Source organism: Mauremys reevesii, linkage group 11 (assembly GCF_016161935.1).
Source record: "Mauremys reevesii isolate NIE-2019 linkage group 11, ASM1616193v1, whole genome shotgun sequence".
NCBI lineage: Eukaryota > Metazoa > Chordata > Testudines > Geoemydidae > Mauremys > Mauremys reevesii.
Window position 1 is genome coordinate 51,872,305 of NC_052633.1, and position 17,743 is coordinate 51,890,047.

General features: G+C 40.1%; 1 protein-coding gene across 3 annotated transcripts in view; it reads right to left on the reverse strand.

Annotated features, from left to right (window-relative positions):
* Window positions 1-2,327: 2,327 nt before the first annotated feature.
* The window catches only part of LYPD6 (LY6/PLAUR domain containing 6), a 65,182-nt gene continuing 49,766 nt past the window's right edge, over window positions 2,328-17,743 (reverse strand). For all 3 annotated transcript variants that reach the window (XM_039494382.1, XM_039494383.1, XM_039494381.1), the window contains 3 exons: window positions 17,356-17,454; window positions 8,199-8,329; window positions 2,328-5,287 (listed from right to left, as the gene is read on the reverse strand). In XM_039494382.1, coding sequence (XP_039350316.1) covers window positions 5,126-5,287; window positions 8,199-8,329; window positions 17,356-17,454 — 392 coding nt within the window. In that variant the 3' untranslated portion in view covers window positions 2,328-5,125. The remainder of the gene's footprint in view (window positions 5,288-8,198; window positions 8,330-17,355; window positions 17,455-17,743) is intronic.

Sequence of the window (17,743 nt, forward strand, 5' to 3'; positions counted from 1 at the left end):
GAATTCAATTTTCTTTATAATTTCAATGGATAAGATCAATGTTTATTTTTAAGCATTTTTCCCCATTTTTACCAATTTAAATTTTCACAGTTGTGGGAAATTGAAGGGGGTTCAGGTATTGAAGGATCTGACAACAATTATTTGATGACAGGAGATGTTGAGATTCAAAAAGTTAAAATGTTATAAATACTAAAATATAACTTGTCACCATTGCATATCAAAATATACCAAATAAATATCCTTAAAAAAACCTCTAATAAGTTCTCAAGCAGCATTTTCCTTACTGTGGTATCTGTAAATTTCTGTTATCAATGGAAATATTTTTTTTCATTGGTTTATGTGTGTGCGCAGAGAAATTGATGTTTACTGACATTTACTATTAAAAATCGAATCCTTCCAAGCCTATTTTAAACCACCTTATATTCACTTTTTATTATATGCTGAATTTTAATTAATGTCAACAGCAGTAAGAACACAAGCTACTCACTGCTTAATATGGGATTGCTGGAAACCTGGCATGATTGCAGTTCCTCCTAAACCTACAAGTAACAAAGTCACTGGGAGGAATAGTCTACATCCTTCTACTATTTTCATGAGAAGGAAGATTACTGAACTTAACAGAATATAGGCATATACTGGAACATTTATGTCCCAATCCTGCTGGTACTCTGTGCATGGAACTACCTTGGATTTCTCTTAGTGAGTGCCAGAGGATAAATATATAGGATCCAACCCAGCTCCCACTGAAATCAATGAAAAGATTCACATTAGGTTTAGTGGGAAATGGATCAGACCCATGGGCACTTCTTTCTGTGGGAACAATGAATGTACTTCTTGTCTTCAAAGGTTCTTCCTTTGCTAATGGCACCTAAAAGAAGCTAACGAAGGACAAAAGAAAGTATGCTATTATTTTTCTAAGAGGAGTAGGAGGGCTAGAGCTGGAATTATCAAAACAATTTAAAATACATATAGATTATCAGACAAATAGGTCAACTTTTATATTTAAAACCTCATTTATTTACACAATGTACAATATTTACAACATTTAAAAATCAGATATTTAAAAAGATGATATATTGTTCAGAGCCTAAAAAATAAATATGTAGCATCTCAACATTTATATGCTATTAAAATATCATACTACATCCACAGACTGGCTAAGAGTTTGAGGCAAAAAGGAGAACTATGCACAGAGTCTCTGTAAACATTGTTTTCAGAAAATGTATTTTTTTAAACTATTATAAATACAGCTATCTCCCACACTGTACATTCCCAGTAACTTTGACTTATTTGTTGACCAAACCCCATGTATCTGTATATAACAGAACTGGTAGCAATTTCGTTTGACAGTTCCAACATCTCCTTTTCCGGGCAAGACTGAGTCCTTGCACACCTGCAAAGCCCTGATGGGGATGAGGTTAGAGGAGATGGAGCTGCAAAGTAGAAGTAGCCTGAATCATTCCATCTATGCAATGATGAAACCATCAGAATAACTTGGGTTGGTGCTGGAGAACATGATTAGCAGTGGCTGTACCTGTTGCTTTGGAAAGGTGAGTATGTGCCCTGACACAGCTTTGTACCTGCTATGGCTGGAGAGCATTACTGGGTTCACAAGCCATGTCTCAGTCTAGCACTCCCTTGATATGAGGTCTGCATAGTGGCTCCCAGGGCTCTCTTGCCTATGAGTGCATCTGCACAGATACACCCAGAATTTAGCCATATGTCATTTAACTACACAAATAGTAGGTGCAAAACCTTTTTTTCAATGCTATTACTATTAATAAAATATAATCCCTCCCTAGTAAAAAGGATAGCCACCACTGCAGAATAGTCAAGATGGTTCTTCTCATCTAGATCATCAAAATATTGGTTATGTTTGGTGAGGCTTCAGCAGTAACCTAAAAATATCACCCAGTTAACCAAGAATTGAAAATGTAAATTCTACAGGAAAAGTATTAAATATAGAGATACAGCTTACATATAGAGAGACTACTCTTGCAATCTCAGTGGCTGGCCTATGCAGCCCTAATGCCAATGGGAGTTGAGGGTGCAGAGCAGCTCACAGGATTGGGCTTTAATAACCTAAGGGTACGTCTATACTTACCGTCCGGGTCGGTGGCTAGCATTCGACTTCTCGGAGTTCGATATATTGCATCTAATCTAGACGCGATATATCGAACTCCAAACGTGCTCCCGTCGACTCCGGAACTCCACCACCGCGAACGGCGGTGGCGGAGTCGACGGGGGAGCCGCGGACTTCGATCCCGTGGCGTCTGGACGGGTGAGTACTTCAAACTAAGGTAGTTCGAGTTCAGCTACGCTATTCGCGTAGCTGAACTTGCGTACCTTAGTTCGATCCCCCCCCTTAGTGTAGACCAGGCCTAAGAAAGTCTACTCAAGATAGGGCCAAACTTTGTGAAACTGAGGGCCACACCATTAACTCGCCAGGAGCCCAAAGGGCAGGCCTCCCTTGCATAAAACTAGCAGATTGCAACCACCCTTGTAATTAATAACAGGGATTGTTGAGCTAGTCACCCACATTAGGGAGACATATATTTTACTGCAATGCCATAAAAATGATGCAACTGGATGAAAACACCAACATTCAATGGCTTTTGACCAAGAACATGACCATTTGTGAATGAAAATGGGCCAACTTTCACTCAGTTTTATTTGTAAGTAAAATTCAACTTTTAAAATAAAAAGGGTGTAAAGCTCAATTTTCACACTGAAATGTGTAAAAATATCTGAATTTTCACACACGTGAAAGTTCTCCAACCCCTCAAAAATGTGTGGGGCATGGGGTGGGAGGGTTCAGATGAATTGTGAGGTTTTGCAATTTTCCCATAACAAAATCTTTCACACAATCCTAAATAATACAGATGTGTAGCTCAAAAGAAGCCATTAGCCATTACAACTAAGACAAGAGCATTGCTTACTGGCATCAACAGCGTCTAGAGATTATTGATATTTTGAAGAAACACTATCGGATTAGTGTTTGTGGACAATTTTTATGCCATTCAGGAGGCACTTTCTTATCGAACATTTTTTACAGAGCACTTGGATTCCAGCAATATTTCCTCCCTCTTTATAATACATTTCACCACATAAGCCTCAGAGAATAAACCTGTATTGTAATTTGATAAAGTGCAAGTTATCAGTTGATTCTTGCTAACCAAAAATAGCTCAAAAACACTTACATGTATAGTTACACGTTGTACAATCTATCAAAGTTCCACCTACTTTTTTGTTTAGTTTTAAGTTAAACCAGTGAGGGAAACTTTAATTTACTACTGACCTTGTAAAGCAAGTTAATCTTTTTTCAACACTGGTGCAAAATATTATAAATTATCATAGTATATATTACAGTTTTACCCAGTCTTAAAACAACTGTCCTATTAGGGTAAATTGTTCTTAAGATTTTTTTTAAAACAATACATTAGATTCTAATCATACCATACAAAAATAAATATTGTATAAATGATTTACAAGTGACATACACAACAGTTGGTGCCAAAAATATAGCCAAGACTAGTAAAAGTTTCACCCTATATGCCGGGAGTGATCATTAGAAATAAATGACGTTTTCTTAATCTTTCTTTGTCAGAGTATAATCATGCACTACAATGTGTTTCTTGCCATGTGGCTATTCAAATAGCAGTTTTATGCATTTTGATATCTACTTTTAAACGTAAAACCTCAGGCATAGTCCTGCGGTTGTTTGGTATGTATAATTCTCACTGAAGTCAACAGGAATTTGGAGAGTGGGAACATTGCTGGATCAGTCCTTAATTTAGTAGTAATTTAATTCCAAGTTAGAAAAGAAAAAACGGTCTACAATGGTAGTTAAAAATATTGTCATAAAAGTTGATTTTAGGTAAGCTATATCTTACTCTCACTCTTAAATGTCCATACCCCAGGGGATTTGCATGCATGGACTCAAGCCAGAATATGTCTATGTGGTTGTTCCAAAACACAGTGAGTTCAAGGGGACTTTTTATGTGCTTAAAAGTAAGCATGTGCTTAAGTGCTTTGTTAAATTAGAGCCAATGTTAAGCACCTTGAAGGACTGGGCACCTAGCTGTAAAAAGAAATAAAATTGTGAAGCACTATTTGCTGTGTTGCCTTGTCATGCACCATCATATTGCACAGGAGGCCTTCAAATAGCTTTTAATATACATTTTCCTCTCTTAGACTAAAATTGGCTGCTTGTATTTTAGCCCATGCTTCGATCAATAAAGCTTACAAAACTAAGGTCTTTAAAATATCTCAGGCTTGACTTACAAAATGGAGGTGTGATGTCATTCTTTACAGAATGGATGAGTATTTACAACAGGTAACACCACCATGCTCAGCACCACATCCAAACATTTTAACAGTCAGATGTGAAGAAAAAAATCATTTTCACTGTTGATGGATTACTTTAGAGAAGGCATCTGTGAACAGCTGAAGCTTGTTCCCAATCTCCCATTGGACCCAGTTTTCCTCTAATGTTACTTTTATACTGGTGTAACTCCATTGACCTCAATGGAGTTACCCCTGATTTACATCACTGAGAGAGAAGCAGCAGATCCATGGAAGTTTGTAGTGTGAAAAAAAAAAAAAAAGACAGGGCAGGCATACAGAGGTGAGGTTAGCTGCTGTGAGGTTTCCAAACAATCAGGAAGGTGCCAAAGATTGATATGATAATCAAATTATTGTTGGAATCAGTAAATAAATACTCCTTCATGAGAGAGCTTCAAATAATCAAATTATATGATTCTATAGCTGCATAATATATTTTTAACAAATATTACCACTTCACAGAGAGAAGACAAATTTCAAGAATATTCTATGTACCCAGGTATATGGGTGACCCACTAGTTTGAAAATATTTCAAATGTGTTTCTACTTAAAATATTAAGTGAAAACAATTGGATTATTCTCCCCTTCAGGAGAATACACTTCAGGAACATTTTGGTGCAGTACTAACCAAAATTAACCAAAAAAAAAAATCAAGAAGAAATTAAAATTCTGGGAATGTTGTTGAAATATTCAGATATGAACAGATAAGGTCATATATTGATACTAAGGTTTTCATCCAGTTAAGCTTTTCCAACTAGACAAATGGCACCTTATGACATTGCTATGAAGTAAATACCAACAGGAGACATGATGTTATTATTGATATATGTTGGGAAAGTCTTTTTGTCTGATTTACAGGGGATGTCGTTGCAAATATTGCATCAGTTGCATTTCTGGGTAATGGCAAGTTGCAGATATTTCCTTCACAGCAGGAAGTGCAGATCTGAAAGAAATAAAACTGTTCAATAACCAGAGTTATTCCACTTTGGAGATACCTCAGTACCTCAGACTAATGAGTGGATTTATCATGATGTTTGCAAACTATCACATTGGTCATTCTGCTTAAATGTTATATCCCTGCCCCAACTCTTTGTCTGTCTATTTTCAGGGTAAGCTCTTAGGTGTGGGGACTGTCTCTTATTCTATAATTGTACACTGCCTGGCACAATGGTGTCCCAATCTCTGTGGGGCTTCCTAGGGACCACTGCAATACAAACAACAAGAGTATGATTACAGCCACCCCTCCTTATTCTAGAGAGGCCTGGAGACACTGAATTTGTCTGGGATAGTATTACGGTGTTCAGAATAGCAATTTGGGGGTCAGGTGGTCATGAGAATTGTCTAGGACAGATGCATGGCCTGGACAAGTGATGTCTGCCATAGGGAGGGCTGTAGCATTCAGTTTAAAACAACTATACTTTTTTTCAGAGCAAGCCATTTAAAAAATAATACCCCTGTTTTGGCTGTATGCTTACAGCAGAGTCCATGTGATATGTAGCATAACTTTCAGAAATTAATCATGTATTTATCTAGGCCTTTCTAGGTGCCCATCATCTGATATCTAGGCTAATACTGGAGAATTAAATACACCAAGATACATGTTCTATGTATACAGTCTATTTTGAATAAATACTATTCAAAGGCCTGAATTCTCAGTTACATTAAGACCCCTTTACACCAATCTGGCAGCATAAAGAAGAGTTATAAGGTGTGTAAAGTAAATTCAGCTTCAATGGGACTGCGCCCTTTATAAAGTTTATCTTGTGGTTTTGTCTTGGGGGATCAGAGCCATAGTCTGTCTTGGAGTTTAATTACCCAGGCAATTCACTTCTGTTATTAAGAGTTCAATGGCCGAGAGAATTAAGTTCAGCTCCACAACAGTCACATTTGAGAACAACATTCAGAAATATTTACGAAGCATGCTGGACACCACACATCTTAGCTGGCCTGAATGCTGGAAGTGTAGATGGGAAAGGATACATTTTAAGGTATATCACTCGGTTATGTCCTAGAATTACTGAATGCTAGCACAGAATAATAGATAGAAATGAGTATATGGGATTTTTAACTATCCTGCAAGACCCCCATGACGAGTGTGTCCTAGTGGAAACACCACAACATTTCAGGGGGTGTTGATTCCTGTTCAGTATCCCTTGTTAAAAAAATGGAGCATAAAGTTGGTGCCAGTGACTGACACATAGCCACATATAGCAGACATCACTGCAAATGAACATTTCAGGCAAGATTGTGCTGTGGTCCCATATGACTATGCAGGGACATGTAGGACTAGTCAGGAACTTGGGTCTTGGCTCAGGGGACAGAGGAGTTACATGCCACCAAAAGCAAGTGAGTTGGGTTTGGGGGAGGCAGACGGAGTGGCTTCACGTCACTTTCAGGCATCAACCACTGAGCTGGCCAGGCACCACGTAAAAGTAAGTTGCACCCTTTTCAAGGCTACAGTAAGTTACTTCTCCTCGCAGAGAATTCCTTCCTGGGGCTACTGCTTGATGTATCAATATTTAATGTCATTTGGGAAAACTTATCCAGTCAACATTAACATTCTCATTTTCCCCCCCTCTTTGGGGGCTGGAGGGGTGGTTTCTTGGTCACCAGCCCATGTCAGCATGGTTCCTGCAGAAACCGTAGTGACATGGGGCAAAAGAGAGGTGGGAGGCCAGGAACAGGTCAAGAGGAACATGGCCTCCACACAGATGACACAGGCCCCTGCGAATAGTGGGGGAGCCACTGGTTTGCCCCTGCTTCTTTTGTCCCTCACCATCAAGTGATAATGTGTAGGAGAACTTCACAGAGCTTCATGTGGCCCAGGAAGGAGGGAATGCTATAGCCCTAAATTGCTAGAATACCACAGGGAACAGAGCCTGGTTGGTTACTCATAGGAACATCCTACTGACACCTACTTTTGAAATATGTCTGGAGTTTGAAATCTTGATTTATTTTTCAATAAAACAGCTTTTTAAAATAACCCATTCCTTATAAAATTAGAAGATCCGGCACAGATATGGAATGTCTACTCTGAGTATTTTATCCAGGGTAGGATAAATAAGTCACCTCATATCTATTGACTGGCGGCTGCCCTTACTTACTATGCCCTACATTGGTGGGGCTACAAAAACACTTCACAGGACAATGTCCCCACTCATTCAAAAGAACTGGGCTGAGAAAAGCAGGAAGTATAATAGTATAAGCAAAATTGTTTTCAAATTCATTAGAATGGTTCTCTTTCCTGCAGTACCAGTGGATATTTAATATACCATCAAAAATGTCTAGCCATGTCCCTGTCTTTCGTCTTTTAGACCCATTATTTTAATTCCTCAAAGAGGGGTGGATGATGTTACTCTTTCCTGTGTTTATGTTTTTGCACCTTTCAATCTGTGTATATACATACTGGCCCAAATCCATCCTCAGTTATTACCAATTTTTATTCAGGCAAAGTTTCCTTTGCCTGAGAAAAGGGAGTTTTGTGACTGGAAAAAACTTAAGGACTTCAGGATTTGCTTCTGTATTTGTAAGGCCAATGTTTACAGATTTTACCTAGATCTGCAGAGTTCATGCAAATTATATGTTCCCATTATTTAACATGGACCAAATTCACTTAAATCACTAACATCAGTGGGAGCAGGAGTTAGCCCATAATCCTCTTTACCTTATGCTTAAAAGGATCGCTTCCTTTTTTTCTATGAAACAAAGCAACATGAATGTAGCAAAGGACTGATCAAAAATAGGGACATTACAATTTTGGTAATATTATTCCACGTGTTGTATGTGTCAGACTTCTGGCTAAGAGCAGAAGATTTCTGCAGTTTGTACCAAAGCAAATAGTTTTTGCTCCTAACCTTGTGGCCTTCGTGTTTTGAATCTATGCATCCAGTAGACAAACAGTCCTCCAGTGGCACACAGCGCTTAGTGACAGATATACTTTCTCCACTGGCTTCCAATGTGTGTTGAGTGTAACAGTATCTTGTCCCTAGAAAGAGAAAGAAAAGCATTTTTGGTTCTGGACAAATTCTATTTGCAATTCATACTTCACAGAGCTGCTGTGCTCACATTCTGGAAATACGGATGCAATCACTAAGTAAAGAAAGTCATGGCAAAGACAAAAAATGGAAGAAATATACCAAATTCCTATCCTAGAGCAAACCGTAAATACGTACACACTAGTGCTGTAAGCTCTTGTACAGCGCCTCAGATCTCAAACATCTCTGAAACTTTTAAAGTTTTGATCCATATCATTGAATCACAGAAGATTAGGGTTGGAAGAGACCTCAGGAGGTCATCTAGTCATAGCTAGATATGGATCCAAATATCATGGGTGAACTAAAGAGACCTCCAAACTCTGAACATCCCAGTATGGATCCAGGTCTAAAAATCAATAGCTCAGGACCATCCCTAGTTTATAGCACTGCTAGCTAAAAAATAAAAATAAAATAATAAAGCCTTAAATTCACACCAATTGCAGGAATTCGCCATAAACATTTTGTCCCTAAAGCTGACCTTTCATGCCCCTTAACATCAATTTATGTGGGTTTAAAGATTCTCTTCCACTAGCTTCATGTACATGCTTTCCTTCCTCATGATTGAGATCACTGCAAATGTGAGTCATCCTTCCCATAGTCCATAGTCTAGACAGAGGACTGAATAGGTGGTCAGGAATACCAGTCTTCTAATCCTGGCTCTACCACTGGCTAGCTGTGTACTCTTGGGCAAGTCACTTAGCATCTCTATACTTCAGTTTCTGCACCTATAAAATGGTGATTAATGCACTTCCCTACCTTGCAGGTCACTTATGAGGATTAACTAGCTCTATGTTTCCCAAGCTGTAATGAAGCCAATTACACCCTCCACTATTCCCACCAGGAATGCTCTGAAAATGTAAACCATTGTGTGAGTGATAAAAAAAAAATCAAAATCATAATTGTCTTCAGCTACAAAGGGAACAGAAAGACACCAGACTCTGATTTCCTATTTCTGTAAGATGATATAAACATAAGAAACATTTTTATGTCCTGCTTGGTAGGTAGTGATGAACATCCTGCCTGCTTTCATGGGGAAAAAATGTGTAATTAAATTAAAGTGAATGTTCTTGTGCAGCTGTTATCTTTAACTGGAAGAGAGTCTCACAAACTCTTCACTTTTTAGGCATTCATCAACTACAAAGAGAAGGATTATTGAACTAATGTGTTATTAGTTAACATGGGCAATAAAAATACCAGATGTTTGTCGTAAGTTTAGCCAGCTCTGAACTTCAGTGGTGATATCATGACAAACAGACTTGAGCATTTCAAATCTCTGAGGATGATCTAACTGACTGCCTTTGCTTAAATCTACAGTCATTACAAACGCAAGACTTTTAATATATATTCTAGGTCAGAGCCTAATTTTATCAGATGCTGAGTGCTCTCTACTCCCACTGAAGGTGATGGGACTTGAAAGCACTCAGGCCCAGATCCTCAAAGATATTTAGGCACCTAAATCTTTTTTAATCAATGGGAATTAGGTGCCATTTAATACCTTTAAGGATCTGGGACTCAGCACCTCACAGTACTGGGCCTCTAGAGTAAAATCCATTCCCAGTAAAGCAACAGAACAAGGCCTATGCATGTACCACTTAAGTCTCACATAAACCTTATCTGTGGCATAGAGCCTGTACAGCCCATTTACAATTCCATGTTTCTAGAAGACACCACAATATAATGCACCCAAGGGCTCTCTTTAAGGGGGGTTTCGTTATGATTCACAGACTTACTTTGGGCTGAAAAAGTTCGATAAGGGACAGTATTTGATATCTTTTGTTGGAAAATATTCTAAGCAATAACCAGTGAGAAATGTGCATTTTTGTGTCATGTGAGACCTATCCTTCCTCTCTTTCATAAAGACTTCTTAGGTCATGAGCATCTCCTGCAAGGCGAGGAACACCCTGAAATCCTGTTGAAGTCCGTTGGAATTCAGGGGCGCTGCAGCCTGCAGAATTGACTCCTTAGTGAGCAACAAACTATGTTTAAGTGTCAGTGAAGGCCAGATCCTCCGAGGTATATAGGCATCTAACATCTATTAAAATCCATGGCAGTTAGGTACCTACATACCTTTGAGGATCTGGACCAGAGTGCCTGGGTGACACTGAGAACACTTGGCACTTCACAAGACATGCTCAGTACCTTGCACGATTGAGCTCTTACAGAGGATCATTGCAATGCTTGCATTTACCAGCTTCCATCTGCATGCATCAATGAAGATGCTCTTATCATCCCAAATAAAAGTCTTTTTTCCCTGGATTCAGAACACACGCATATAAAAACACTCTCAAGGGACTGAAGTCAAATATGGTTCTTTCTGCATTCTAGCCTTTTGTTATACATTGCCTGTTTTCCCAGTGCAGGGTAAGTGCAGTGATCACAGCTGATAAGATGAAGGCATATCTTGGGTTTATATAGAGGACAAGAGGCAGCCCAGAGCAAAGATGAGTGTAAAAGTGAAATAGATAAATCTACATTACAGTTAATACCTTGGGGAGCTGAGAGCTTTGGTATGCTGAAGTGGATGGGGTCACAGGTAAGCAAATGGGCTGACGGGCCTGCCCGCTACATAAAGTTAAACCACAGAATTGAAGAATACATAATGGACTCAATGTCCTTTATCTCTGCATCATCTCTTGGGCACTGTCCAAGGCCATGCAGGAACTGTGACACAATCAAGAACAGAACACAGTTCTCCTGTTTCCCAGATACTTGCCTTAATTATAAGATCATCTCATATCAGGTTAAATTTAACCCAAATTTTAAGTTGTGCAAAAAAATGAATAAAAAAATTATATATGATTTATCATTTGAAAATGTCTCTTTCAATACAGCTTCAGTTATTAAAGGTAGAGCTCGTAGTGCTACTTATAGTTAAGGTTGCCCAACACTTTCCATTATAAGACCCCGTTTTCAGTTACTTATAATTTTGGCTACTTAAACAGTTCAAGCTAAAATTTCCCAGGCTGGATGTCTGCCTCAGAAAGTTTTTTTTTTTTTTTTTTAAGTTTCAACAAAAATGGTTCAGCCCTTTCAGATACTTAAGATTAGAGAAAAATCTGTTGTTTTGTCCATGTTAAGAGAAATTCTTTCAACCATTCTGTCAACAAGATCTGGCACCTCCATGCTGTGCCATTTGCCATCACCAAGAAAATTCACCTAAATTTGATCAAGTTATAGCCTCTGGAAAAGCTCAGTTTGCTCATGCTCAGTAGACACTTGTTAGAATTTGGTAGCACGTTCTCCAAAGACTCCATCGAGCATGCTCAAACCCCTCACAGCTCCTATGAGCAACTGGACTGCACATGTCTATCCCCACAGAGTGGCTGAGTACCCTGGAGCCTCAAGTGCTGAGCAAGCATTTCCTTCCAATTGCTCCTCCCAGCTGCTGAGAGCTGCTGTGGTGTTGGACACAGGGAAGCTGGCGTGGGAGAGAGGGACAGGACCTAAGTGGGGATGGGTTAGGAGAAGAGGGGGCAGAGGCTGAAATGTGGTGGGGGAGTGGGACAAGAGCCAGAGTGCATGGGAGTTGAACAAGCATAGAAGTGAAGGGGGCAGGAGGTGGGGCACTGGAGGGGTGGTGTTGGATGGGAGCCAAAGAGGGAGCAGGAGCTCGGGCTCGGGTCTGTTAGATAGTAGCAGAAGGGAAGGGAAGCAGGAGCCTTAGGAGGTTGGATAGGAGCAGAGAGGGCTTGACTTTCAATTCTACCATGCTTTTAACATAGGCTTTTTAGATGTAATATGTATACAGGATCTGACAGTCATAACTTTGATGCTGCTTCAGATGGCACCTATCCGCTTAACAGTTTGCCTCAGTTGTCAGACTCTGCTCAGTAGCCATTCAGGAACTGAACATCAGGAACGTGCAGGGTCATAACAGAACTGGATAACTAACACACTGTGCTTGAGATGGGTCTACCCAGAATAGAGGGCAGGTTAATGTACAATGGCAAGGCGTGAGCCTGCACTCTTCTGCATTCTAGCAAATGCTGTCAGTCACTCATGTTCACTCCAGGGGTTCATTCATGTTTTAATAATACACTGCATTAAATTTCAGTTATGCAGAAGTGTGCTTTCCATGGTAACTCTTGCATTTACGCTCCTGTAAAAGTGACTTAATTTTTTAAGTATCAGAGGAGTAGCTGTGTTAGTCTGTATCCACAAAAACAACAAGGAGTCTGGTGGCATTAACAGATTTATTTGGGCATCTGAAGAAGTGGCATTTTTACCCACAAAAGCTTATGCCCAAATAAATCTGTTAGTCTTTAAAGTGCCATCGGACTCTTCATTGTTTTATTTTTTTTAAATATCTATTTAACTAAAACAAATTTTCTGTTATTTAAAAAAAAATGCAATACCGAGAATGTTCTTATCTTTCAATATTACTTAACACAAGCAGTCCAGAAAAGGTTCAGATAACTGCAGAGCAGGAGGTGATACAACTTTACTTCTCTAGCACCGCCCCCCCGAGATAAAATCACCAACCTACGGAATGAGTAAATAACATCAGGTCTTCACAATTATCCTGGGGGTCAATTTTCAGTTATAAGGGAAATTTTGAGGCCCATTTACTGGAACTGTGACATGAAATTATTTTTTCTTCTTTTCAGTTTGTTTAAAAAAAACTGATAAAATAGTTTATTTTGAAAAGTATTTGCTTGGAAAGTTGAAGATAAAAAACAAACAAACACAGACAGTGATTTTGCATCCAGAAGGAACAAATACAGATCACATCTGACTTTCCTTACAATATGAACTGATAAAGTTTTCAGCCTGATTCTGACTCATGTAAGCCAATAGCGCTGATTCATTCAGTTTCACCAGTGTAATTTGATTGACTCCAGTGGAATTATTCCTGAATTACAATAGTGTGAGAAGAGAATCAGGACCAACAGATTTACACCAGTTTAAAATCAGTATTAAGTGATAGCAGAATTAATGCTTCTTTAAAAAAAAACAAAAACAAAACAAGACAAGACAAGCTACACTTGTTTTTTATTTGTCAGCTGTGAATTGTTCTGCTTTGTTCCATCTCTTAGACTTTCCTTTGCATCTGTTCCAGAATCCATGGTCATAGATAAAAAGTGCCAGTGCAAGTTATACTTGTCATTTCTGCAAGCAACAGCTCATGAATACTGCTCTTTCCTTCTTCCAAAGAAAGAGCAACTCCGTCCCTAGCCCTTTAAAATTCTACTTGGTCTGCAGAAAAGGAGAGCTGTTTCTTACAAGAATGCATGGAAATCACCTGCAGGACAGGAACATTTTAAAGAGCCAGAGCTGTAAGACGGAGTGTGTTGCATGCACTGCTGCCCAACACCAAAGTAACACCGTGCTGTCTAGGTTATTATTTTCCATTCATTCTAAAGAATGCCACTATAGGGAGGTGGCACACAAGGACTTTGTCTCAGCCTCTGAAGATAAATAAAGTAGGGCACACAGTGAATCTGAGCTTGGTTCAGGCTACAGTCCAGCTACAAAGTACACTGTTCCCAATGTACCTTGATAGTTTTAGGACTAAATGCTCCATGCTATGTGAGCAAAATGCTATCTGATAACTCCATTCTAAGGAGATTTGGGGTTCTTTGTTCTAAAGATAAAAAGATGGATTTGAATTTCCACGTGGTCGATTCTGGGCTCCAAAAGCCCATATTTTGTAAATATGTCGTGATCCTGCTGTGGTGAGATGTAAGAGAAACCAAGCATTTTTACAAGCAGATAAAACAAACAAGCTTTAATACAAGATAGAGTGGCCATAGTAGTTCACAGACATACCATCAAAAGCTGGTCTGCATAAGCCTGATTAATGAAATAAAGAGAGAGTCACTGGAAACATGATTTCCAAAAAAGAAAGCAATTGGCATTGCCTAGCTATTGGCTTCCCTTTAATGTCTAAATCAGTGAGTCTTTGAAGCTGGGAAACATTTGTATTAAAAGCAAGCCTTGCAGTCACTCTTTTGTGTCTTAGAGACTAGTCTGCAGACTGTTTTTAGTCACTATCATCGTTGTCAATTATTTAAAATAATGTGTATTCTCGCCAAAACAGGGTGGGAACTGCTACTGTTGCCATGATTTGACACAAACTGTTCTGATCTTTCATTTTTATTGAAGTTACATTATTTTAAACTCTCAAGAAAACAAATTAAATTCAAAAGGATTTCCTGCAGCGCTTTAGTTTAGTCTAGAAACGCAGGATGGCTGGTCTTTGCTATTGGGACTATTGTCTTTTGGTTTCCGAGATGCATGAAAAGCACTGATTACGGAAGGCATTTGCAATAGGCCAATCACCACCAAATCTAGGTACACAATTCAGAGAGATGCTGGATGAGAAAGCTAAAAGGACATTATTAAATATATATTTAAGTTCCTATTGAAAAGAACTGGCTAGATGAAGGCTGCTTTCTAAAAACGTCAGCTGCTTACATCTTGAGTTCTGTAGATTCAGTTGCAAAGGGTCAGTCAGCAATATTTCTCGACCATTGTAAACTTTTCTTTGCTGCTCCTTTATTTTGAACAAGTTCATGACTAACTCTGACAGGGCCAAATTTGGATCCCCCTATGAATGGCTCAAGAAAATGGACTTAGTCAAGGGGACTTGTACAGGTTTTAGAGGAAGGCGTACACCAGTGTATGTATCCAGCAGCAAAGTGGAGGATACTCACACACCTGTTCTGCAGTGGCTGGACTATGATAGTTTATACCCTTGGGCTTCCCCTATCTATGGGAAGGATATGCTTGGCCAGTGGATCTGTGTAGTGTTGATCAACTGGCCATGCCTGTCCGCCTCTCAATAGCACTGGGGAGAGAGACACCATGAATAAGGCTCCGTGTCTGTCACAGAGGTCACAGATTCCATGACTTTCCATGACTTCTGCAGAGGCCAGTGCAGCTGGCCCAGGAGCCACCTAAGCAGCTCAGGCTGCCCAAGGGCCAGTTGCACCGGCTGCTGCTCAAGCAGTCTTGGGCCCGCCCCCAGCAGCAGGAGATTAATTTTACTAAAAATACCTGTGACTAAAACGTAGCCTTAACCATGAAGCACTGCCTATAGTACACAGGTAGTACACAGTCCCCTTGTATCTCTTCACAGCCCACTCTCTGCTCCCCATTCTAGGCAGGCTAACTATGGGACTGCATGGCCCCCCAAGGCTCGAAGGATTTCTCCCAACACACAGAAACACAAGACAAAATGAGGAAGAGCAACAATGAGAGACAAATGGAGCATGAAGGTGACATTATATAAAGGATGTCAGTGTGGGCAAGAAATGAAAGATGAAAGCAGGAAGTAATTAATTGAGAGAATTAGGAGAGACATTCAGAGCATGGAAGAGAAAATGAATGAAGAGAAGGTAAAAAGCAGAGAAGGGCACCCACAGAATTTGGATCTCTGTCAGGATTTGAAACACTTCAAAATTTCTGAGGGATTCAGATCTGGGATTCTGCGCTGTGCTCAATGCTAGGCCAACGGGAACAATGGGACCAAAACTGGTCTCCAGATCTGAGCTGCTTCAGTTTGATTCAAATTTATGTTAGTTGATTTTTCTATGGGAGTTTTGCCATTATGAGTAGAATTATGCTCACTGCTCTCTCATTATATACAAGCTGGTGGATGATAACGCCCCCGTCTCCCAACAACTCAAGACTGGTTCTTTTTCCTTGTATGAAACCAAACTTTTCCTCCCAGTGTTTTTGTGGGTTTTTTAGTGTTGCTCCCTGGTGTCCTAAAGGAATTCAGCAGAATATAGAAGCTTCATTTGCAAATTAATAAATATTTTCCATGCTCTCCAAACAGGATTCTGTTAAATTTCATGCCATTCCAGAGAGTCTTCTGGTCCAAGGCCAGGTTCTGTGCCACTTCCCCTGGCACCCAGGCCATGGTCTGCATAATCTCTAATCTTGCTGCTCTTTCCCTGGGTGCTTACTATCCCACCTCCCACAGGCTTTTGCCTCCACCTTTCTAGCTGGACCCTTCCCTCAGGTCGAGGATCCCAGGGCTTCTCTCACTCCCTAGGGCTTTGTCAACACTGGCCCTTTTGTCGGCAAAACTATTGTTGGTCCAGGGGGGTTGACACAAACATCCCCCTCACCGACATAAGTTTCGCCGACAGCGCTATGTTGGTGGGAGATGCTCTCCCACCACTCGTTGGGGGTGGTTTAATTATGCCAGCAGGAGAAAACGCTCCTGCCAGCATAGAGCAGCTACACGGGAGACCTTACAGCAGCGCCACTGCCGCAGTACAGCTGTGCGGCTGTAAGGTCCGTAGTGTAGACATATCCTTGGTTTGCTCCTCCCCTCCCCCCAAGCCCAGAGAGTGGCTGACAGCTTCCACACTGCAGCCCCTTTCTGCTAGGAACTTCTCTCCCAGCTGGGCTTTATCAGCCATTACTCATTTCCAGCCATGCCAGACTCTCCACCAGGTGTGGCCTATAAGGTTAATTAGCCCCATCTGCACCAACATAACCCCTTCAGGGCTGGTGTGGGGTGAACATCTCACCACAGTCCCATTTCTAAAAGTGACGTACATACTTGGGAGCCGAAGTCCCACTGAAACGTAATTTCTGTTTCAGCTATGATAGAATGTGGGGTAGATTAAAGCTCTAAACGTAACTACTGCAAAGGGAAAAAGTGTGAGGGTTAGATCGATCATTTGTATCATCCACCAATCTTACTCACAGTAATTGAGGCTTATGGGTGTGAATAACCATCACCTGAATTCAAATACTCTTGGAGAATAATGAAAATCATAGGATCTTTGAAATGTAGGGCTGGAAGGGACCTCAAGAGGTCAGCTAGTCCATCACCCTGTGCTGAGGCAGGATTAAGGATACCTAGATCATCCCTGACAGGTGTTTGTCCAACCTGTTCTTAAAAGCCTCCAGTAATGGCGGGTATTGGATACCTGTGCATGTTATCACTTAAATGGGAATACTGAGGCATTTCCTTAACATAGATTTAATCTAAACAGATAGCATGGAGCTAATTTACCTTTTGGACAATAGATATCTGGAGCCCATCGGTTGCATTCATAATTGTCTGCTGCCTTTTCACAGGTGAAACATTTAAATCCACCAGGATATGGTGTGGCTGAAAAATGTAAACAAAATTCATTTAAACTGATGATCATTTAGCCAGTCTGTACCATGCTTTTTAAAAGGCACCATGGTAATACTCTTTTTTTAAAATGTATTTGCTGCTTGATATGTGCACCTGAACCCCATCATAAATTGTCCTGGATTTTAAAATTCTCCAACCCAGGAAGAGCATTTATATATAAGTACAAGGGCCCAGTAAAACAGTCATTACTCAGGAAAACTGCCCAGAGCTGACCTCAAGGGGAGTTTCATCTGAATAAGAGGTATGGGATTGAGTCCCA